Here is a 24,668-nt window from a genome sequence, read left to right on the forward strand (position 1 = left end):
CCGAAGCCCGAAAAGACGAAGAATCAACTGGTTTCTCGGTGTTTAGTTGAGAGCTTGAGCGATTTACGGAACACTGAAAAAGCTTCTACTCCTCGACATATAGATGGTGGTAAAAAAGCGAAATTACCTCATTGGGACTACATGGACTGTCAAGCATCTGATATGTCAAATAAATATGCAGCCATTTTTCATTGTGCTTTAGCTTGCACTTACAGAAAATTGACTTCTTCTAATATTTCGCATAAAATTTTTCCAGGTGTTTAGTTCAGTATGTTATCTGTGATTAGTTTTTATTTAGGTATACTGACACAAGTGAATATATTCAAAATAATTCTACAGAAAAAAAGGGTTGACTATCCATTTAACTACAAATGAGTTTACTACTCGAAAATTAAAAAATAAGAAAATGGTAAAACTAATACTAGAAATGCTTGTTTTACGAGACAATAATATTGCAGTAATAATATAATACGAATCAACCCCATGATACAGTCATTGGGGTTATAGGCCATGCATCACATAAGTCATATGAGATAAAAGAAAATTTCTAAAAAAGCGGTAAATTATATTGACAAAAAAGAATTGAAAAATAAACAGTAAAAACTTTGATTCAAATATAGACATTCGGACATTGCATTTGCATAAGTATTTATTGCAATAAACTTTTTTTGTGAAAGTGAGAAGTGCAAATATAAACAACACAAGCAAGAAATGAATTCTGAAAAAAGAAGCTGTTATGTTAAATCTGTACATAGTAAATGACACAGATCTCCTGGTTCTTTAACAGCCCCAATATGTTTAATATTTGAGTTTAAATTCTTAAACCTTGAAACCATGAAAATCTCAATAACAAATAATTCTGTTTAAAATTCTACGAATGTGAAAATTATTTTATTCCTGATTAATTGTTTTTTATTCTTGAAAGGGACCTATAACATCATCATATACGGTTGATAAATATACTAAAAAATCATTAAATAAATATATATTTACCAATGATAATATATGATGCGTTGCTTGGGTAATGTATGAAAGAACCACACAAACTCATATTGACATATTTCCTGAAAAAAGTTTTTGAGGTACAAATTAATAGTATGAAAAATGCCTATACTATGAGCAAAATCTTTTGAAGAATATTCTTACTATTCGTGATTATTGTAACGATATTGTAAACACCGAGAAACTAGCTGACTCTCCGTCATTCCGGAATGACACAAGTGGCACACTGCACGACGTCTCGAAGGTTGGCGAGAATCTACCGGAACAGCGTTCTGCCGAGTATATAAGGAACTGCCTTGTCGATAGTTATCAGTTGTTAGTTTAGTGCATGAAGTTAAATTCGGAATATTGGCGCGAAATTTAAAAATAGTTAGAAATGAGTTCAATAAAAATAAATATTTTTAATTGTCATGATTTATCATGTTTCCGTAGTGAAGTATGTGAATAAATTAGTTGACTATTTTCGATTTACACTTAACGTTTGGATAAAGCATTACTATATAGATATTAAAATACCTGAATATTATTCTTGGAAGATTGAATACTTGTTCTCTGCAAAGTCGTAGAAAATATATATCTCTTTTGCTTTTATATACATTTTCTCACAATAAGTTATTGTCAAAATTAGGAATGATGATTCCTTGTCTTAATAATAGACACCGTCTTTCAAGAACCAACCATCAATTAAAATTTTCAGTAATTATATATAAATATATCTGTAATATTTACAAGTTGATTTTTCATTATATGTTCGTATACTGAATGCCTTGGAGATGGGTCTGTTTAACCTACAAGGCCGGTATTAAAAATATGTAAATAAAAAACTGAAAATTAGCAAAACGAAATATCCTAACAAAAAACCATGATAGCCGTCTAAATATTTGACCTAAAAGTACGTTTTTACCCTCAAATCCAAGATCAGAAGCAACTCCTGTATCGATGAAAGGAAATTAAAATAATTTAATTGGCTTTTATGTTATGACTAAAAATATCTGTTTCATTTCGTTTTCAGATATAGCGTATCCCAATAAGGTGTAACGAAGTAACCTAATATAACGTATACTTTTCAATTTAAAATCGGAAATGGCAAAGACGGTCTTACTTTCGAATTTACTAAAGGAAATAGATATTGCTTGCTTTTCCTAAATTTAAAGGCTATTTTAATATGCAAACCAGTTAATAGCGGAAGTTTCTTTAAAAAGTAAGACATATTAAATTTGCATATATATTATATGTAGAGTGTTTCAATATAGAAGGATAATTAAATGGAAACCAATTGAAAACTATTCATTTATCAAACTAAATTCTTTTTCCTCTTAATTGCTCAACAAACTTGAGATTGAAACTCAATGTTCAACAGACTTAAGATATATAACAATAACATGTCTCTTTTTTTAATTTATTCCTTGGTTTAAAAAAATATAAATAATAGGCGAATATACTAAAACCTTTTTATAAATTATATATACATATAGAGAAAATACTTTCCTGAGACCTATTCAACATATGTACCTTTAGGTTATTTACACAAACTCAAACAAACTATTACCACACCCTTTTAATAAAACTATAAAACTTGATTCAATTTTGAAAAAAATGACATAAAAAATTAAAAACAACAATTTTGATTAAAAACACAATTTTCATAAAACAAAATACATAACAAAAATGATAAATCAAAAATCAACTCACACAAAGAAACTCCGCATCCAAATTATATATGATATTTTCAAAGTGACACCTGTATATTGTTCAGTTACGTAACACTTAACCGTCGATTAATAAATAGCAGAAAATTTGAACAATTTTGTCAGCAATAAAAAAATGGAATTTTTCCATTAAAATAAGGCCGCCCTATAACCTTATTTTCACCTTGAAATCGCGCGTTATGTTCAAATGTCCGCCGATAAGTGGGAGTGTCGCGGGTTTTATACGAAATTTTCGCGTCTATCTAAAATAGCGTCGAGTCAGCTACAGCTGCGGTATGCGAAGCTGACTCGGCTACGGAGTGCTGACGACTACCGAAAGCGCGCCTCTTCACTTTCAAATTCCGCATAGAGACAGAGACGAGAGATACACGCCCTATGTATAAAATACATGCGCGAAAAGGAAGGACGCTTTTGTCTTCTTTTTTGTACTTTGGGGTTTTTTTTGATTATAAAACACTAGGTTAATACACAATGTCAGAAAACACTTATTAAGTTTGTTGTCCTCCGAAAATTCTTGTAAATAAACTATTTTTTAGAAATTCAACACTTTTGATCGTCTTTCTTGTAGAGTCACAGTTTAAGAGCCATATCCGAAATTTGATGATAGTTTTATTCACTTAGATTATAACATATCGAAAAAAAATACTGTGAATATCACGTTAACAACTATAGGTATATGCACGTTAGAAGATATTGAAAAGAATATTCTTTTTAATATCTTCATTTTAATTTTATAAAAATATTTCAATTAGTTTTGGACTTGGAAGTGAAACCTTGGAAATCAATTGATAAATTTTCTTTGACGATATGCGGGTATTTACGTCGTGAATTGACAAAAAATTGAAAAAATTCGGGGTTTGTCCAATTTTACCAAACCTTTTTTTGCAGACTTTTATGCTCAGACTGTGACAAATTGAAACTAAGAGAATTTTCTAAACAATTATGATGTTTTTAGTGGTTTTTATTGGCAGTCACAGTCTAGCCTGCGGATGAATTCATTTAAACACATCTAACTTAAAAATTCGCTTGTCTAATAGGTTCAAATATAACCTAGCTTTAGGTATTATTATTATTAATAGAAAGCGGCTAAATGTTAAAATCATGTATCGATTCAATAAGGAGAATGAACAAAAGTTCATTAGTTAAAGCGAGTGGAGAAATACTTTTCGTAAGTACATACATAAATCCAAATTTTCCCCGGATTCCAGCCAGGAGTTTTTCAATGTTATTCCAACAAAATCGGAAGTTAATTATATCCAAACCAGGAGAATCCGACCATTTATTTTCATGAATATTTATGGTAAAGTTCAAATTTAATTTCATTTCGTTCGAGGGCGTGAATCTAGCTTTGTAATCTAAAAATATTTACTGGAATGCCGAAATTGCATAATTAGAGTTCTTTTCAAAATTAGCATAAAATATATTAGCTTAGGTTAATGAGTAAATATTTCATATTGTCCCCTTCCCCCTCCTACTATAGTATATTCCTATAATTTAATTAACCGACAATATGAAATGTAATTACATTGTTGGCGTGGGGTATGCAATAATTAGCACAGTAAGGAACAAGTTGTTATGAAACTAAAACAGCAGCAGAATGTGATGTGCAGTGTAACGTAATTTAAATTTGCATTCTATAAATTTTAATTATAATTTTACTCAAGATGTATGTAGCTGAAGCTTCATTTCTTAGTAGGATAAAGACCTTCTGATTTATATCTAGAAGTGATAATTATTTTTAATCACTTTTTTTATAATATCACAGTCCAAATGTAGAAGTATGAAGATCTTTTTTATATGATATAGATGGTGCTGAGGATCTTAAGCATGGGCATCTCGGTAAACATAGCTTAGATTAAATAACGAAAAAGTTGCATTGTTTGGATTTTAAGAGACACTAAAAAACATTAAATAGCAATTTTTCATTGGCTTTTTTAAGGTATTACATGATAAGATTTTTAAATTGTATAACCAACGTTTCGTTCTCAAGCAACCATCAAAAATACTTTCGTTTTTTTATAGGACCCGAAATCAAAAATGCATTCTGTTATCTGATCCTTACATCCATTTTTTTATTATACGAATTTACTTGTCCCTTTTTTTTACTTACTTAAAATGAAAAATGCGAGATTCCTTTGCTTAGGATCCTTATCTTGGCCACCATATATTCTAACATTAAACAAATATCGGCCATAATCATATTTTAAGTTCCTATACCGATCGGACTGAATTTTTTCGTCCGGTTACAGTAATTTGAAATAATATCGAAACATCCTCGAAATGGTCGGATCTTTTTTTGCTCCTAAATTCAACATCACGTAGAGTTTTATTGGCCGTAACTGTCTGGAATAAAAAAGCAGTCATTTTATGAGTTCAACGTATTTCCCCGCCCTGCACTTCGCAGAAAGCTCGATGGAAGCAAACAAAAATTCATTTCAGTTCAAATAAATGGGGAAAAAAGTATTCATTTTTTAATAGTATTACGTATTGATAAAGTTTAAATTTGTCTAGGATAAACTAGGAAATTGGAGAAATTGAAACAAGCAAATTTAATAAATTGTGGTTTTATTGGTTTAAAGAAAACTGAATTCGAAGTTTTCTTTCTTTTTTTTTTAGGAAGAAGTCCTACGGGCGATCAGATAGTTTCAGGAACTTTTTTTGAAAACTTTTGAAGGCGAGTCAACTTTTATACGTTTTTGCAGTAATCAAACACGGAAAAACAATATTTCTCCCTGGAACTTTTTTTTAAGAAAATAATACTTAAATATGAGGTACACTCCTGAAAAAACTTATTAATTGCATACCTTGTAATAATTGTCATGTATTATATTTTGTAATGCTCGGCCTGCACCTCGCATTGTACTATAGGTTATAGTATAACACCCAATAGTGTCGCGTAATTTAGTACAGCAATATAATCATTTCTGAAACGTTTTTACCGTTTGTTAAGTTGTATTGTACAAAAAATAGTTCACTCATTTATTTAAAATATTAAACACGATCACTTACGACTACTAGAAACGTTTATTTGCACCGTATTCATTTACTACTATTTATGTCTGATTTAAATATCGCGCCAATATTCCTAATTGAACTGTCAACTGTCTTTCAACGACGAGGCGGCTTCTTATATACTCGGCTGATCATAATTCCATGCAAAATTCGCTGATCTTGTGTCATTATGGAAAATCAGCTGATTTTTCAAAGGTTCCTATATCGTTACAGTAGGGAATTATTGGAACTCATATAAGGTCTAGTAGTAAAAAATCCAGCTATATTTTGATCTTTGCGCTAACGCAGAAGTAGTTTTACATAAAGAAAATTTTAATAACGATACGGTTAGGCTTTAATTGCACCACAATGGTCCAGTGTTTTTGCTTATTTTGACAGTTTTGACATTTGAAGAAATAATGATGACACATAACCTGACGAAATAAGAAAATGAGACAATGAGGTTATTTTATTTCCTAGAAACGTGGATATCTCAGAACACACGAACAATTATAGAATTATTGGTATTATTGTTTATTATAGAATAGTAAAGTAGCAACATCGAAAAAGCAAATAACAAAATAAATAGGAGTTAGAGTTTAAGGATAAAAATAACGTCAAGGGCACTAACTTGACGGACCAATAACTCTTTTCTCATACACACGTTAAGATTTAGCAATAATAAACTACGTTTTTTTTCCTCAAAATAATGCTAACACTATTTGACTGTTCCCACAAAGCCCTAATGTTAAGCTCGCTTATGTTTCTAACTAAGACTAACAATATTATACGTGCGTTGTGCAACGTTTCTATGGTCCTATTGAGTGTAAAAAACTGTCTGAGAGTAAAACATCTAGTGAACTTAACTGCAATCCTGATAAATTTTATTGGAGGTCAAGGACTTCAAATATATTTTACACTCAAATACTTCTGGATATTCGGAGACGAAGGACATAACCAAAATCACAACTATTTTAGATAAATTTGATGTTTTCTTTTAAAAATCTTTATAATGAGCATTTTAAATGAACAGTTTTTAACAACTCTAAGACAGCGTGCTTCTACACGTAAGTTTAAGGAAGCTGAACTGATTTTGAGTATTAAGGATGACAAAATACAAAAAAGATTCGTACAGAAATCTAATTTAAAGCTTACTAAAGCAATAAAGATATATAAGTCAACAGTCACTTTCAGTGTTGCTACTGAAAAGGAAATTTCTCAGGCACAAGATCAAGCTGTATCACTCTGTTAAATTTGGAAAACATGAACAAGGCCAGGAAAATCTGAGGCTACATATCATAAAAGTTCAACATCTTGGTATGCTGTGCAGTCTCAGGATAGAGCTGGATATAGGGTTGAGTCATCAAATGTTGATAAAGTTGGTAAAATGTTTGATTGAAAACCATTGTGCCATCATAAAAGACTTTATAGAAGATATTGTAATGAAAATACCAAGTAGTACATGTAATCCATACAGAAAGTGACATTTCTGACACAAGTTCTCAGAGTGAAACATCGGTAACTTCAGAAAGTAATAATGTCGTTTTGACTATAATAAATGCTGGGGAATGGTTTGAAACTGTGATTATTGAACAGTGTGAAATAAGCTTCAAAAAGATTGACTGACAGAAGAAAATGCTAAAGCTTTCCACTATATTGATTCTTTATTCGGTGAAATTCATAATACAAATAATTTTAGTATGCTTGATGCTTCTCAGGCCTTTTTACAAATACGTTTAGACTATGAAAATTTCAAAAATGTGTACCATAACCACTCTCTGTAGCAGATATTGTCATCTCCAAGTAATTGAAATTATAAAAAAATCATTTCTGTGGTGTATCTAATTAATATTCAGCCGTTAATTCCCGATTTGTCGTTTATATTCCGGATATTTTTTTGTTGAGAAAGTTGACACGAAATTAGAGGGATTATTCGGAAAATAGAACTAGAGGGCGACACTTGTGTGCACAAAAATTGCAGACTGATCGATTTAGATTAAGAATTAAGATGTCTTATACGTGGAGTGTGTTTCAAATCTCATTTTTAACTTCTTTCGCGTTCTCTCTCCTTCGTAAATTTAGTAAGTTATACTTTTGTAATAAATCTCTTTTTTAGAAATTAAAAAAAAAACTACGCAATCCACAAAAAGGCTTCAAACATCAAATTATTCCTTAATAATTGCCTTAACTTCTACTGTTGACCTCTTTAAAATATCTGAAGGGATTTTTGCGTTATCATTCATAGAAATTGAAACCCTCCTGATACCATGCCAAATTGTGTTTTTCTTAATATGACATTTAATAAAATTGTAATTCTCCCTTTTTTATTTTAATTTTAGTTGTAGGTAGGGCCCGTTTTTAATAAATCGCAGTTTATCGAACAGAAGAGCCTTTCATTTTGCACCTTGAAGAGTGATTAAAATGGTGACATTTATGACAAAATTTCAGGTGTAGGTATTAGATTTTAAAATATTAAGATAAATGGGTGCATATGGTACCCTTTCCTTCAACTTTGAAGGGCTATCTTTCAGAAAATATTAATATGTGACTTTCTTAATACTAATAAACGATTAAGTGATATCAAATAATCTAGAAACGTTAGAAAAAATATTTGAGAGCTTTTTCCAAAAAAGAAGAGACACAGGCTGAGGTCAAGAGCATAATGATAGGGCTCATTTTGCTCTTTAAGTGCAACCTTTGCAATTATATATTCTAATACAGATCACTCAATAGTGTCTCGTAATTTAGTACGGTAATAACTATAATATGTATTAAGCTCGATTATGTATCTAACATAAAATAAATAAGTCATACTAGATAAACCTCTTCCTTCTCATCTAATCTCGCTACCTATCAAGTGTTATATATTACAATAATGACCTCAAAAATAAATATTTTTTATTCCAGAAGATACGCGTTTTACATTATACGGAAACACTCCCAAAAGCAAGGGATCCTTTTTGTTCTATTTATGTCTGAATTCAACATAGCAAAGTTTTATTGAGTATCTGTCTGGAATAAAAAGAGGAACATTTTCGGGGAGGAATTCAATGAATTCAACCGGTTTATTTGGCATAAAAGGGAAAAAATCGGGAATAGAGGCCAAACGAACAGGGTAATTGATTGTTTCCCATGTGCTGATCATTCAGTTGGTTTTTCCTTAGGAATTTAAATCGAAATTACTTTTTGAAAGCATTTACTTTGAGAGTATTTGGAAGATAATTTTATACGTTAGGCGTAAAATCTTTAAATATTGTCGATAAGTTTCTAATGATTACAATATATATCCCTAATTACTTTAGTTTAAAACTACACAAGCTTCTAGCGCCATCTATTGGTCCGTCATAAACTTAGAAACCACTTTAGCAACCATACATTCTAGCAAGTAGCAACCTATGATCTGTCAAGTCAATGTCAACTTTCAACAAAACGTCAAAATATTTATTATTATTGTTAATATCACATAAAATTATTTATTGATCATTTATTCCGAGATTTTACTATAATTTCCAAATAAAAAGGATATCCTTTACTGTCTTCCGCATATTTCTCGTAAGTACTTGCTATTAATTCAAGTTACCTATAGAGCTGTTAACTTTATTGGGCCCCATATGATTTTTACTTCACTGCTGTCTTTGAATCCCCTCAAATACAAACTAATAAAATTGGCGTTCCAATTAGAATGATAATTCCAATTAAGCGAACCGCCTTGCCCATATTAATAACGACAACCTCGAATTCGAAAACCGAAAATATTTTTTGGCCAAGGGCCAATTCTTGACGCTGCATGCCAAGAATGTGTCAGCGTTTCGAAAAGTATTTTCATACGGGTAGTTGGAACTGTGCGTTTTACCTTTGCCTCCTTTATAAGTGCTTACATGGTGGTAATTTTTTCTTGAATTTCAGTGCATCTTTGATGGCAAAACATGGCCGGAGACCCATTGGTTGTACAGGCTCTTTTCACCTTTAAAGGGAGCAATAACGATGAGGTAAGTACATTCTAGAATCTATTAATATTGACACCATAAAAGCCTGAAGTTATTGCATTAGGTAAATGGATTTTATAGTAAACATTTCCCAATTGAATGCATTAACATTCCATTCTCTATGTTGTTCTAATATACATAATAAACAGGGATATTGATGATTCACCAAATATAATTATTAATCCCTTGTGTCATTATCTTAAAAATGTTTCCCCATAACTTTATAGATTACATTTTATTACTCATTTAATTTCTATCTTAATAGGAAGACATTAAAAGAACTGTTAAATAAACACAGTTTGAATTCTTAGTTGACCATTGAACATTAAAAATTGCAATTAGTCCATGTTATAAAATGATGAGTGTAATATGGCATGTGTTGGCTTAAAACACAAGTTAACAAATGCAAAAACTGTATTTCAGCTGTGTTTTAAGAAAGGTGATGTCATCACTGTAACACAGAAAGACGAAGGGTGGTGGGAAGGGACTCTCAATGGGAAAACTGGATGGTTTCCTAGTAATTATGTTAAGGAATGTATTGGTAAGTTCAGTTATTTCATAAAATTAGTTTTTTTAACTACAATGCCAATTTACAGATTTGTTAATTTACTGAGTCTTTAGATGTAAGTGAGGCAAATTATATCGTGAAAAGTCATAACTCTAGCAATATAAATTTATCAGTTATGATACATTAATTCATAATATATAAAATAATCAATTATTTCTATCATCTCTGATTGAATGTTATTTTTGAAAATATAATTGACCTTAAAAAAAAAGTATTTGTTAATTTCCTTTACCTAGTTTTATCTATGAACTTCTTGTTTTAATTTTAAAAGAATATAACATAATTCTTTTCATAGTTTTGCCCTTGAAAAATGTCATTCATTAAATGATACACCATTATCGGTTAGTGCCTACCCATCATAGACATCATTTAATTTATACTAGCTTTACCAATAGAATTAAAATTATTTACTTCATTTAAATATTCACAATAACTAGATTTTAACTCTCATTTCAAAGAAATCTTTGTAGGTTAGCAATCTATTAAATAATAATTTATTTAATTTATACATGACCCTAAAATGTAATATTTATTGGTAACAGAGCCTCAATTTTACAATATATATAATATATTGCAATTACAATAATTTTTTTTTATATGTAGGTAAATAATAGGTCTTAAGCTTGGGACAAAGTTGCTTCATTGTTCTTGCCTGCACTACACTTTGTACTACACTATTGTATTTGCCTACACATTTGTGTCTCCAACATATTATTTGTGACTTAAGGTGATCAAAAGCAGATGCATTTAAGATTACAGAGTTTTTACCATTAATTGATTTTTGTGCTTGAGAAAAATACGGTCAATACATGTTGCACTATTCTTATGTACTTTTGTTGTTTGCTTATAACAGGGTGGTATCCCATTACACTAAGACAATTTAAATATTGGTTTACATCTGAATAATTTAAATCTAGTATATTAAGATTTATATTCCCACGCAATATGTCTATATCATAGGTTTGGTCAATCAAAGGTCTATTTTACAAAATAAAATCTATATCTTTTAAAAAATGTTTAACATTTAATGATGGAAAGCGATATATTGCAGTAAACTTTATACATTTTTGTTATTTGCATAATTTTACCCTTATTAATTTATGGTTATTTACCTCTATAATACTAATATGGACTTCAAGATATACCATAAAGCTATTAAAATTTGATTATCACAATTTTAATAGCTTTATTTTAATTCTTATCAAAAATGTGTGTCATTTATATTGCTATAAAATATTGAATTATAATTATGATCATCATCAGATTGTTATATACCATAATGCACTTACAGTAGTGGCAGAAAGTAGAGCGACTTCTTTATTTTAAACACATCTATGTTATTTAGTAAGAAAATACAATCATATTGGAAATATAATACCAATAAGATCTAAGCATTATAAATCTATCAACAACTTAACTTAATATTCTTTGTTTATATTTTTTATGTACAAAAATTAATTCTGGGGCGGAAAAAAGTAGAGCAACTTTTTAAGAATTGATGTTTTTCTTTTAGTAAAAACTGAAATACAATTACAATTTTAGTATTTTGTAAAATATCCATCATTTTTGATAACTTCCACACAACGGTGGCGCATAGATTGCAGTAACCTAGAAATTATTACTGGGTCCATATTAATCCAAGCTTCGTGTAATGCATTGAACAATTCGTCCTTATTTTTGTAAGTTTTCCCCCTTATTTTCCTATCCAAAATTTCCCATAGGTTCTCGATGGGGTTTAAATCTGGTGATTGACTTGGCCAGTCCATTACTTGAATATATTGCGGTCTAAACCAAGCCTTTACATTTAGAAGAATGCTTTGGATCATTGTCCTGCTGAAAAATGTGCCTAAGGGGCATTTTCTCGTCTGCGTATGGAACCATTTCATTTTCCAGAATATCTTTGTACATAAATCTATCCATTATCCCATCAATTTTATGAAGTGGCCCCATTCCGAAACCGCCATAACTGATCCACCACCATGTTTTACTGTTGGACAAGTGTATCTGGGATTTAACCTTTGGTTTGCAGGACGTCGAACATATGCTATTCCATCACTTTGAAACAAATTAAACTTTAATTCGTCGCTGAATGTTATCTTTTTCCAGTCATTAATTGTCCAGTGCAAATAAGATCGAGCAAAAAGAAGACGGGATCGTCTGTTTTTACGCCTAATTCTTCTGATAAACGCTGCTTTATTTTACTTGAACCCAAAAATGGATCACTCTGAGATATTTTCAAAATTTGTTTATCTTGATATTTATCGGTTTTTCTTGGTCATCCTGTTTTTTTCTAGGTAAAACATGTCCATGCTTCACATAACGTGAAATTATTCGCGATACTATAGATTTATTCAAACTAAACCTTCTTGCAATATTGATTCGTTTTTCACCATTTTTGTGACAGTCTATAATTCGTGTTTTTAAATCAACGGATAAAGGCCGTCCTCTAGGCATTGTAAACTAACTTTGCTTTTAATGCAACCGGTAAACAGCTGGAATTAAACTAATATTATTCGATTTGTAAGTTCTAAGAAAAATGTTGCTCTACTTTTTGCCAGTTACACAAATTCTTATCACTTTAAAAATAAACAGAAATATTTAGAAGGTCAATTCTTATCTGATTTAAGACTACCTACTTGACCAAAAGTATTGTGGATAAATATCATTGTTATTCCTTTATTAGTTGTCAAGAAATTTTATTTTTTTAAAAGTTGCTCTACTTTCTGCCACTACTGTATATTAAATTTGCAGCCTATAGTAAAGTTTATAAATTTTAAGTTAAGCAGGTTTTTCATTAGCATCCTGTTTTTTCTCAAGCAGCTCTTTTATATGTAAAAAAATTCATTCCTTCTGTTAGCTTTACATATATTTGACCATTTCTGTACCACACATAATTATACCCGGTCAAAATAAGGCGTTTTGCATCATAAAGTATTTCATAGGATAATAAGCTCATCTGCTTATTTATATAGATGTTTTTACTTGGGCTGTTTATGTTATATTGTTCCAAAATGATGATTTCCTTCCTCTGCTTCAAAAGTAATTTTTTTTTCGTTCGACTGAATTTAATTCAATTAATGACCATTGGTTTATTTTTTTGATATTTTATAGTAGAACATTTTTAATTCATCCATCTTCTAAGCTTGGATCAATATAATTCAATAAAACAGTTTTCACTTTTTCTTTGATGCTATAGACAACGCCTTTGCCTATGACATCTGTGATTACAAGATTTTTGATAACCTTGATCTCTTCCTTATTTATGTAGGTTTTTAGAGCATAGATGTCTTTTTTTAGGTAATTATTTTCCCTATCATTTCATGTGGGCTTTATTTTAGTTTTTGGCCTTTCTAGGTCATATATATCACCTAGAAAAGTTCGTGAGTGTTTTACATCTTGAAGTTCTTCTTTTTTTATTATGTGTAACAATTTTATTAGGAAATACGTTTTTTTTAATGAGAATCTGATCTTAAAATAGAGATCCATTTGTATACCCTTTTAAGTAAAGTCCTAGCCTCTCAACTTGCTAACCCAAATTGCTAAATATTAGCTAACCAATCTGGACTTGGGATTGTCGTTTATACTTGAAGTAAAAGTACAAATATATATAAATAACACATTTATTATAATAGATGTACCAGTGCCCATTGTCCAGCAAGAAAACCAATACAAAAACGTAGTATTAAAAGATCTCATAGACTCGGAAAAGGCTTACGTCCAAGAACTCGAAGGGCTCATCTCTAATTATTTACAACCTCTAGAAAAAAACAATGTGTAAGTGCATAAATGAGAAGATTATATGGTATATCATTAAACGTCTTACACTGAATCCAGAATAGGCCAAGATGAATTCAAACAACTAACAAGCAACATCGCGGATGTGCTGGAAACTCATCAGCAACTCTTGAAGTTGGTGGAGCAAGAATTCGCGAAACCAGGAAGTGACCAGTTGGTGGGAAAACTGTTCCTCACGTGGGCCCCCAAGGTCAAAGCGGTGCATCAAATTTTCTGTTCCCTACATCCGAGGGCCGCTGTCATATTGGATAAATGCAAGTAAGACGTGACCATTTTTCAGCTAAAACCGTTTTATTAACGTTTTCCTATCAAGGGATGAATTATCGAAATTTATGGAATCACGAGGGGCGGTCAGTCCTGGAATACTGGTGCTCACCACTTTACTTAGTAAACCTTTCAGAAGATTGGAAAAATACTCGGGTATTTTGCAAGAACTGGAACGACACGTGGAGGAGTGTCATCCGGATCGGGGTGACACTCAACGGTCTGTCAGTATTTATAAGGAAATCGCTGTAAGGATATCTTTATTTGAAAGGTTGGTTTTTTTCGGAAATTGAAGATATCACTCATTTTAGACCACGTGTTTGGCTACGAGGCGGCAAAAAGAACTGGAACTACAAGTATTAACTGGACCGGTGAGAGGTTGGGAGGGACCCAGCTTAGCCACTTTAGGTAAGTGATATTTAATTAATAAAAATGATTTTAACGTACAAAATGGTATGTCTTAAACCAGTAAATATCGCTAAACGATTGTTTCTTAAAAATTATGATGTTTTAACGGTTTAAAGTGAATATAGTTATATGCAAAAGTGATTTTTATATTTTGGAATTCGGTTCACAAATCGGACAAAAAAATTAAAAAATCCCTAAAATACAATTAATAACTAAATTGTCCAAGGACTATGTGTACTAATTTTTAAAATGTTATCTGGTCAGTTTTTTGAGTTATGAACATAGTCGTAAAATTAGAAAAAAACCAATATTTTTAAATATTCTTTTTTCTCAAAATCATACACAATGTACATATTTGGAAAAACGCTAAAATAAGTGTCCAATCAAATTATCCAGGGAATACGTGTACAAATTTTCAAAATGGCATCTAATCAATTTTTTGAGTTTTGAACATTGTGTCGAATGTATATAAAAATTGTTCTATATACCATATATGATTTTTATCTCTATTCTAAGTTTTATAACGTTAAATTTTGTGTTTTATAACGTTATTTTCTTTATATCAGTCCTTATCTATACAAGAAACCTCCACCCAGTCTAAAGTCTATAAATTCTGTATCATTATTCAAATCACAATAATTCAATTTACTATAAGCCTAAATATTTGACCATGGTACAATAAATATTTGAGAAATTATAAATAAAAAAAAACCTTTGGATTAGATATACTTAGTATTTATTTTGAAAATAATTTATAAAAACAATTTATTATGCAAATTTTTCTTGTAACTCGACTTGAGATATTATTTTCCTTACTATGACATTTTTCAATTTCGACCCTCACTATTGATTGGAGTTGTTCTTAATTTCTTTCTAAGATGAATTTCTTTAGTGTCTAGTTACGACTGTATTTATTTATATATTTTTATTGTCTTTATTATAACTAGTTTGAACCCGTCGAAATTCGACGCTAGAACACAGGCCAAAGCATGTTAAAAAAGTAATCTATAAAATTACCCGTCTTCCAATTCAAAGAACTTCTTTCTAGACAACATTTGAAGTAATGTTGCCCTTGGGTACTATTTGTACTTTTAAATTGTCGAACGATCGGGCGCGAGACATAGCTACGTATAGCTGGCCATGGTTAAACACCGGTTCCGTTAAATAAATACCAACCCGTTCTAGGGTTTGTCCTTGAGCCTTGTTTATAGTCATGCAAAAAGCAAGACGAATGGGGAATTGGCGTCTTTTAAAACTAAATGGCAGTGAACTATCTGAAGGCGTAAGATCTATTCTAGGAATTAATACCCTTTGTCCTGTTTTAACTCCTGTGATAATTTCCAAATCTAAACAGTTTTCATACATATGTCTTATAATTAATCTGGTTCCATTTAATAAGCCGTGAGATACATTTAAATTTCTTAACAGCATCACAATGGCACCCACCTTTAGTGTCAAAATATGAGGAGGCAAACCGCTTAATTCCAAACTATTTAAAAACTCTACTGGAAATTGAAGAATTTTTTTTTCTTCTTCAGTGACTAAATGACTTACACTAACATACGTTTTTGCGATTCCAGGTATTAAATCTAACACTTTTGTATTAATGTGATTGCAATGTTTGTTTTTTGGTGCAAGAATTGTGTATTTGGAGACTTGTATTACATCTTCAGCTTTTAGAAATCCAACGCCAAAAATTTCGGTCACGATGTCCTGTTTGCTTATTATACTTAAAGGCAATTCTATCAAAACTGAATTTTCAGTTTGCTCATTACTTAAAGCAGGATATTGCCAATTTTAAGAAGAAAGTCACTAAAGTCTTGCTCTTCCGATTTAGCGCGCATGTTTTTATACAATTTAAATATTTTAAATTTCGACCACAGTGGAGAAAATTTAATACAATGGTGAACAATTGTCTGTCTCGAAGAGTGAGGAACAACCGGCAAAACTTGTCGAAAGTCTTTCCCAAGCAAAATATTTTAACGCCAACTATCCTATAATAACAAAAAAGAAACAAACACAGCGACAACTATTCTAACTTTTTCAAAATTATAAACGATCAGCGACTACTACGATATGTTGAAAGTAGAGCAACGATCAACAATGAAGCAAGTGCCTCTAGCAGTAGTATTTATAACCTATCGTTCGTGTGACGTTAGATGTGCATGTCGCACCTCGAGTCGCCTCGCCCGGTCTTATTGATCCACGTACCAGCGCATTTGCCATACTGTACAGAAAATGTTATCGGCTTAAAAACAATATTGTTTTTATAAAAAAATATACGCAATAAAACAATAAAAAAAATAGTGTTGAAAGGTATCGGTAACTAGAGGATTATTTTAAAAAAAAGATCGTGTAAATTGATGCAATACAACTCTCTCACGAACTTGCTGAAAAATTTGGCTTAGTGTTTTAAATATATAGATAGCCTGTATCTTAAATATTTAAGTTATTTTATTTTATTTATTAATGTTTCTAGGTGACATAATTTATATGGGAAGTGTGGCAGTGGGCACCCACCACCACGACCGATATTTCGTCCTGTTCCCCACCACTTTAGTGATACTCTCGGTCAGTCATAGACTAAGTGCCTTCATTTATGAAGTAAGTGATTGACATAATTTGCAAAAATATCATTTGTTTAATCGTAATTTTAAACAGGGCAAACTGTTTTTGTCCGGGTTAACGGTCTGCCGCTTGGAGGACACCGAATCCGTGAAGAACGCGTTTGAAATTAGCGCTCCGATGATCGATCGACGCGTCGTCATTTGTCAAAGTCGTCAGGAGGCGGACCACTGGGTGGAACTTTTATCGAAACACGTCGGATCGAGGGTCTCCACCACATCGACCAACAGCGGGCATAAAGTGTTGCCTAGTCAGGCGCAGTATGTGCCACAACCACCGCCACACGTAAGTCTACTTTTTCTGTATTCAAAATTAATTAATTAATTGTTGATTATAGTGTTTGTGAAATTAGCGCATAAAATGTTGTTTTGATCAATGGTAAATTGGTTCATTTCTATTGAAAAATAAACTTCGTTAAAACTGTCGAGACAAAAACAGGAAATTTGAGGGATCACTCGTCGTAGTTTGCTCGAATAGTTAAAAACAGCTGAGATTATCTTTTTATGACAGATTTTCCTAATGGTAATTTAGAAAATTGAAAACTCTTTCCTATATATCAAAATATTCCATAGTTGAGATGCAATTTTATATTATATCTCAGACTATTCGTCCACGGTCCCCTAGTAGCACAATATATTAAATAAATATTAAAATCGGCTATTTGACAAATATATGTCACGTCATTCTCTTTAATAACATTTAGTAAATATTCAAATTGAATATTTAATAGAAATTTAAAGAACCTTATATTTTGAAGAATATTATTTTTATACATTTTATACATGTTTCATACATTTCGTCAATATATTAGTTATTTTTTTATTTTTCAAAAAATAACTAATATATTGAAGCAGAATAAAAATAAAATTTTATTTACGTTTAACAAGGAGGTTTATTACATGTTAATAATATACAATTATTATTTCATAAAACTTTTAAGTATGGTATATTGTATACTATTTAAAGACGTTTATAAAATACATTTAATGGAATGAGATTTTTTTTAAATAACTTTACTACCATTTTTTTTATTTGCAGATGTGTTTTATGCATTAGGGCATTTTTCTTAAATAAATTTTATTTTTTAAATCCTGGTTTAGTTTTAAACAATTTTGTATTCTTGATTTTTTTAAATTTATATATCTTATTTGGTATAATTGTTGTTTTATACATATTAATACATTTCCTATTTTTGTCTAGATTTTGTGTATGATATTCCATTATTACACTGTAAGATATATACGTATGCGAAAGGAATATCGTGTCCTACACAATGGCATATATGTGATATCGAAGTCATTTTATCACATATTTTTTGAGGTGTGGTGAACAAGTGTAAAAATTAGGTATGTGAATCCCTTGTCAATTTTTTTAAATGCCGAAATTTTTTTCCTTGTGTAAACAGATCCATATATGATACCTATACGTATATTCTACAGTTTAATAGATATACCTTGACCATATACAGTTGGTAAATATACCAATAGTTAATAATTAAAAACTGTATTTTTGAATCTAGATAATGAATGAAAAAACTGATTTTTTTTTGCAAAACTTAAATTTCCATTTATGTGCGATAAAAACTAGCACAACTACTACAATTTTTAAAGTAATACTTCTTGAGTTTGAGAAATAAAAAAGGGGTTTTTCACGTTTTACTCGAAAACCTTGAAAGTTATGTAAAGAAATATAGATATAAAAATTATAAATTTTTTTATCACTTTGCTTAAAAAGCACTTTTTTCTCAGGCAGTTATTTTCAGCAAAAGAAAACATTTTTCATTAACTCTACCCTTACCCCCCCCCAGTTCTCCCACACAACTTAACTTACTCCGATTACCACACTTCAAATATTTGATGAAATTCTTCTAAAAATCTCTGTTTTTCGTCCGTATTATCCAATTTAATAACATTGTTTTTATACTAAATAAAATATAATATATTATACCAAATTTAAATAAACAGTGTTATTAAATTAAGTATTGAATATATATTTTTTGCAAAAACATTATTTTTCATCAACACAATCCGTACCCATCGACCTACCCCAAACATTTGCCCAGTAAGAAATTCTTATCGAAAATCACCGTTTTTTCGACTATAATTTCCAATCTAATAACGCTGTAAATAGACACATTAAATAGGGAAATAAATACAAAATTACGTATAGGAACACTATTACTTAGTTTGAATATTTGCATAGTCTCTCAAATATTAAGAAAATGTATAAATATTTAACGCTACTAGGGGCATACCTTGAGACTCCTCAAATTTCATACAATTTTCTATAAATTCGTAATGTAACGTAAATTGTAAGTGCCCGATTCCATCGGTCTAATATTGAACAAAAAGTAATACATTAATAACTCTGATATGGCTCTGATTTTTAAATTTAAAAAAATTATTTTGAAATTTTTTTATTAAAAAACCATTAGCAGCAGCAGCAGCAACATCATCACTCGACCCTAAACCATCGAGGCTACACTACTCGTACCTCCGTCTTAGCCTATAAAACGTCGATAAACTATCGACCTACTTATCCCCCGTCCCATTACCCTTCCGCCGCCCCCTATGCCGCCCTCACGAAATATTTTTCGCGAAAAATCCGAGAGAAAGTGATAACGCGCAAACTGTTACGCAACCTCCTTTACATCGAACATTTAAACAAAATGAACCTGAACGCGGTGAAAATTCGACACCATAAAACGGAGATCGTCATCGTGACGAAGAATTTGCATATAAGAGACAGCGTGATTAATTGTAGTGATAGCGACGACGAGGATGACGAATCCGAATCTTCTAACGAAGATTTCAATTTAAAGCGACAAAACGCGTTGATGCAAAGTGACACGTCCAGCAGCGATTCCAGTAACCCCTTCGGGTACATAAGGTACTACAATCCTCAAACCGGATCGGAAAAAGAAGAGACTTATAAATTTGAGAGTTTTATAGACTATGGGGCGCCGTACGCTCCACAACCCGTACCGAAAATTGTCGAAGAACAACCGAAGAAACCGAGCGTGATGTTAACATCCACCGCGAATTTGAATTTATTGAAGAAACAGTGGTCGGAGGAGTCGAACGCTTCTAGTTTGGCCCCTGCCCGGAACCCCGGGATGGCGTGCGAGAATCTCTTGATGTTGAACGAAAGTCTGGAGATGGACAATCTACGAGCACCAGAATTGGCGCCACAGTTGCCCATGATGAGACGGAGTTGTCCCACCAAACTTGTCGGCAACAAGTTTAACCAGAGCAGTTTGACTGCCGTTTACATTCCCCCGTGGTCAGGCAGCGAGAATAATATCGCCTGCGTTAGGTAAGTGAACCTGCGGGTTTCATTTTGGAGGTGATTTGAACGTCAATGTTTAATTTTTATATACCCAGACAGCATAAGATGTGTCCTCTCGGTAACACAAAGGTTTTCTTATTTTCGAATCATAAAGATTTAACAGATATGCGTTTACTTCGGAAAATCTAGTGGATGTCCAAAGGATGAGAGAAATGTTACAAAAGTAGATATAATTGTCCATTAGACAAATACTTTGTCAAGGCAACAGGATATATGGGGAGATCTTACAGACCAAAATATGTGAATTGACCCACACATACCTTAATACAAAAATTGATAGTTTTCAATATACAGGGAGTCAAAGTTACAATTTAATTTTCTATTTTTACTTATTGTTTGAGAAACATTTCAAGTTTTTTAATATGAGAAACAAGAGTCCATTATTTTTTATGGTTCCACTTCTAGACGGCGCCACTTATAGCATTATTTTAGTAAATAACTCAACATCACTCTTTAAGTATTTTTTTTTGTATCCGAACTTAAATGCTGCATGATTGCCACATTTTTGCCATCAAAAAATAACTTGCTTACAACAACAATAGCCACTACTTAAGTTATTTTGTAAGGAATTTAATTAGAACTGGCTCTGACAACAAATATTATAATTTTAGCAGATAATTACGGTTTTATTGTGGTCAAAAGAACAACGGTATATCTTTGAGTGAATTATGTCTATAAAATTAAGAGTCCAAGAGCTTCTTGACAAACTTTATCCACTGAATCTAAGTAAACTAATTATACTTTTCAAAGCAGTTTTTAGACGGTCAATAAAATTCCATTCGACAAGGGTCCACTAAATTGTTCAAAATTATTATCTATAGGATGTGCATTATTAATCCTTGGACATTTCAACTTGGTTTAGATCAATACTGGACATCTATTGAAAAATGTGTGCTATCTGGATATATAACCTTGTCTTTTAAATCACCTTGAAACTGAACTCGTGCTAAATTTGTTATAGAAAGCAACCGCAAGAAACTCGCCGAAACAGCAGCCAATCATCGAGCACCACCACCCACTCGAGCAGCCTGGAGGTGCCGGTGAATCCGGTACCTCTACCGGACGCCATGGTGGGCGAGCTCCTCTACGGCGAGTTCGCCAAAAGTGTCAGCGTGGAAACGGTGATAAAACCCCCCACGATGTTCACCAACACCACCAAGACCGACAATTCATCATCCTCGACAGTCAGTCTCAATATGGAACACGTGCCGTTCCGGAAACACAGTATTAATAGCGATAAGCCGAGACGCAGGTGCAGCATCCAACTGAACCCGACTGATTTATTAAATAGCGCGAAAGCGTTAAAACGGTGCGTCAGTTCGAAATATTTGAACATGAAAGCGGGCACGTCGCAGTGCCGGTGCGGCCTGGAGAACTGCCACAGCCCCCGATCCTCGGACTCGGGAATGGCGGGCAGTTGCACCCTAAACAGTCCCGATATGGCACGGGCGATGATGATGAGAGACAGCGGGAACAGCGAGTACAATATGGCACTTTTTAACGATTGCGGCATCAGCTTAAGCGAAATCGACGCGCAAACGTACGAGAACGAGTGTCCGTGTTCTTCTCCCTTCGGTTCGATGTCCACTCCACGCACCTCTAGTGAGGCGTCGCACACGAGAGATTCTTTGTGCACCACGTCCGTGACCAGCATGGAAATGGCGGTCGCGGGGGGACCGCAAAAGTCAAAATCGACCGGTTCGATCCTGGATTGCGTTAATTTAAGGGTGTCGGAGCACGGGGGGAACGAGGCGGAAGGGGCGGATGATGAGGACGAGGATGCGCCCACGTTTAAATCCGGTCTGTACGCGCACTGGTGGCTCAAAGCGAAATTGCCGCCCGAGGTGATCAGGGGGATCTACGAGGGCACAAGGGCGGAGAGGGCAGGCAAGGGCGCATGACACACGGTTTTTTCTCTCTTTTCTAATGTGTTTGCAATTTCGATAATAATTCAAGCCTTCTAACAAGTGTGTTTATATTTAAAAAAAAAAAAAAGGCGGTCGTGTGTTTTTTTTAATAACATTGTGCGATTAATATTTGCTTCGGCTTTGCGTGTGTTTGTGTGGTGGCCTGTTTTGTTGGCAGCCCTTGCCTGTACATTCTCATTATGTTTTATTCATTCATTTGTTATCAGTTTTCATCGCCTACGCCCAAATAATAGTTTGACCGAATAGTCTAGAAATAGATTATAAAATGGAATAAAAAAATCATAATTTATTCTAGGCACCAATTTCGGTGTAATTTCTTGATTTTTGCATATTTCTTACCTTCAAACTAGAATTGTCAACCCTAATTTCCTAGGATAAAATAATTTCAGATGCGATCGCGAAAAAGTAGTCGCAGTCAAACGGCATGGATGACAAGTATTGTTTTTAGTTAATACAACGTTTCATATGTCAGTCTAATAATTATTTTTAATTAAAATCAGCTAAGCCCTTCCGGTCTGTTAAACGACTTCAGAGACGTTCTGTGACAACAAATAAAAAGATAATATTATGAAATGACCAAATATATAGATTAACAAAATTAATCACTTGTCAAAAACTTACTACTTATCAAGAAACAACAAGAAAAAAGTTAAATTATTAAAATTAATTTTATTAATCTAAATTAAATGTTGGTATTTTGATTTTTTAGTTTTTGTTGTCAGTGTCAAAAAGTGACTGTATTTTGAAGTATTTTTACATTTTTTTCATCAACAACTACCCTTACACCTCCCATTCACCCCAAACAGTTTACTAGTAAGAAATTCTTCTGCAAAATCTATTAAAGTCTGATATCATTACTGATTTTCTTACTTAAACAAGTCAACACAATTAATACGCTCAATCACCAAGCACAATTTATTAACAGTGCCAGATAGATGTACGTTTTGTTTCATTTTCCGGTATTTCTTTAATTTTACATTTTATTATCATTTTTCGTATCAGGCACTGTATATTCCATACACTGGCTGTGAAAGAAAAAGAAAATATGCGCATCCACGGCTCTCTCTTGCTTCTACAGTAATATACGAACCGTAACTCTTTCTATCTCCATTAACTCATATCTCCTCCTCAACTACCGTTCGCCTTTCTCAATCACACTTTTCGTATGTCATGTATTTTGTGTTCTTTGATAAGTAGTCTGGAACGCTTTGACAAGTAAGTAAGTTTGTTTAAGTTGATTTTGAATGTGGAATTATTACACGGACATACAAAAACGTTGTCCTTCGTTTCGTCACTACGATGTACAATCTGTCCTTCAAGAAGTTGTTTCTGTTTATCGTTGAATAAGCATAACCTACTTTAACACAATTTACTGAAATATGGTTACCCGAAATGATCAAATTCGTTTACAGACGTCTCCGTTGGTCGCCGCCCAAAACCATAACCTCAACGCGGCCCAGCAAACGGGCGGCGGTAGTCAACGCGGCGCCGCCCTTCGCTGCTCGTCGCCGACGGCGGTGACGGGGGGCGGCGCAACGTGGTCCGCGGTCTGTTTGAGACCGACGCCGCCCCTCAGGCCGTGTCTCGCCCTCGGATCCGCCCCCGGTGGTCCCTATCAGCGGTACCAGAGTCGCAGACCGACCACGTTCAAGGAGGACGGACAAATTTTGGACGTAATCGAGGCCTATTGTACGGTCAACGGCAAACCGAGAAGTACCGTCAATTCAGGTAATTTTAATTCAGTAAATCAGTCAGGTCGGGATAAAAGGGAAAATTAAAAGTGGTCGGCTTAATAGTGTAATGTAGCAATTAGTAGTACCCGATCCTCCTCCCTTCTCTAGCCGAGATATTAACCGGAGGTAATGTGCAGCTGCCAAAAAAGTTATCGACCACGGGTGGGCATCGGTCCAGCCTGGAAATGATCTCCCAACCCCTGCAGCCACGTAGATACAGACCCCACGGACCGCCCCGGGCGTCCACCTGGTGCTGCGGCTCTTTGGTGGCTAAACAACTGAAACGCACTCAGCATTTTCAGGAGTAGAAC

The 24,668-nt window shown here is 32.8% G+C and overlaps 2 protein-coding genes across 8 annotated transcripts in view; one reads left to right on the forward strand and one right to left on the reverse strand.

Annotated features, from left to right (window-relative positions):
• Positions 1-3,005, reverse strand: part of LOC126738457 (glutamate receptor ionotropic, NMDA 2B) — a 62,831-nt gene extending 59,826 nt beyond the window's left edge. For 4 of the 6 annotated variants that reach the window (XM_050443817.1, XM_050443814.1, XM_050443818.1 and 1 more), the window contains exon 1: positions 1,519-1,638. The gene's annotated coding sequence lies outside the window, so the exon portion shown is untranslated. Of the gene's footprint in view, positions 1-1,518; positions 1,639-2,694 lie in introns of those variants that run through there. The other 2 variants (XM_050443815.1, XM_050443813.1) reach the window with 1 other exon arrangement.
• Positions 3,006-9,121: 6,116 nt separating this feature from the next.
• Positions 9,122-24,219, forward strand: LOC126738917 (uncharacterized). 2 transcript variants are annotated; one of them, XM_050444401.1, is made up of 12 exons: positions 9,122-9,254; positions 9,609-9,691; positions 10,112-10,229; positions 13,889-14,030; positions 14,091-14,309; positions 14,365-14,563; positions 14,627-14,723; positions 17,203-17,327; positions 17,385-17,633; positions 19,783-20,663; positions 21,658-22,583; positions 24,037-24,219. In XM_050444401.1, exons 2-12 carry the CDS (start codon positions 9,629-9,631, stop codon positions 24,066-24,068), a joined length of 3,051 nt encoding a protein of 1,016 aa, XP_050300358.1. In that variant the 5' UTR covers positions 9,122-9,254; positions 9,609-9,628; the 3' UTR covers positions 24,069-24,219. The 2 variants fall into 2 exon arrangements, with proteins under 2 accessions (XP_050300358.1, XP_050300359.1); XM_050444402.1 differs by having other exon boundaries at positions 19,786-20,663.
• The last annotated feature ends 449 nt before the right edge of the window (positions 24,220-24,668 follow it).

Source organism: Anthonomus grandis, chromosome 7, assembly GCF_022605725.1.
Source record: "Anthonomus grandis grandis chromosome 7, icAntGran1.3, whole genome shotgun sequence".
Taxonomy (NCBI): Eukaryota; Metazoa; Arthropoda; class Insecta; order Coleoptera; family Curculionidae; genus Anthonomus; species Anthonomus grandis.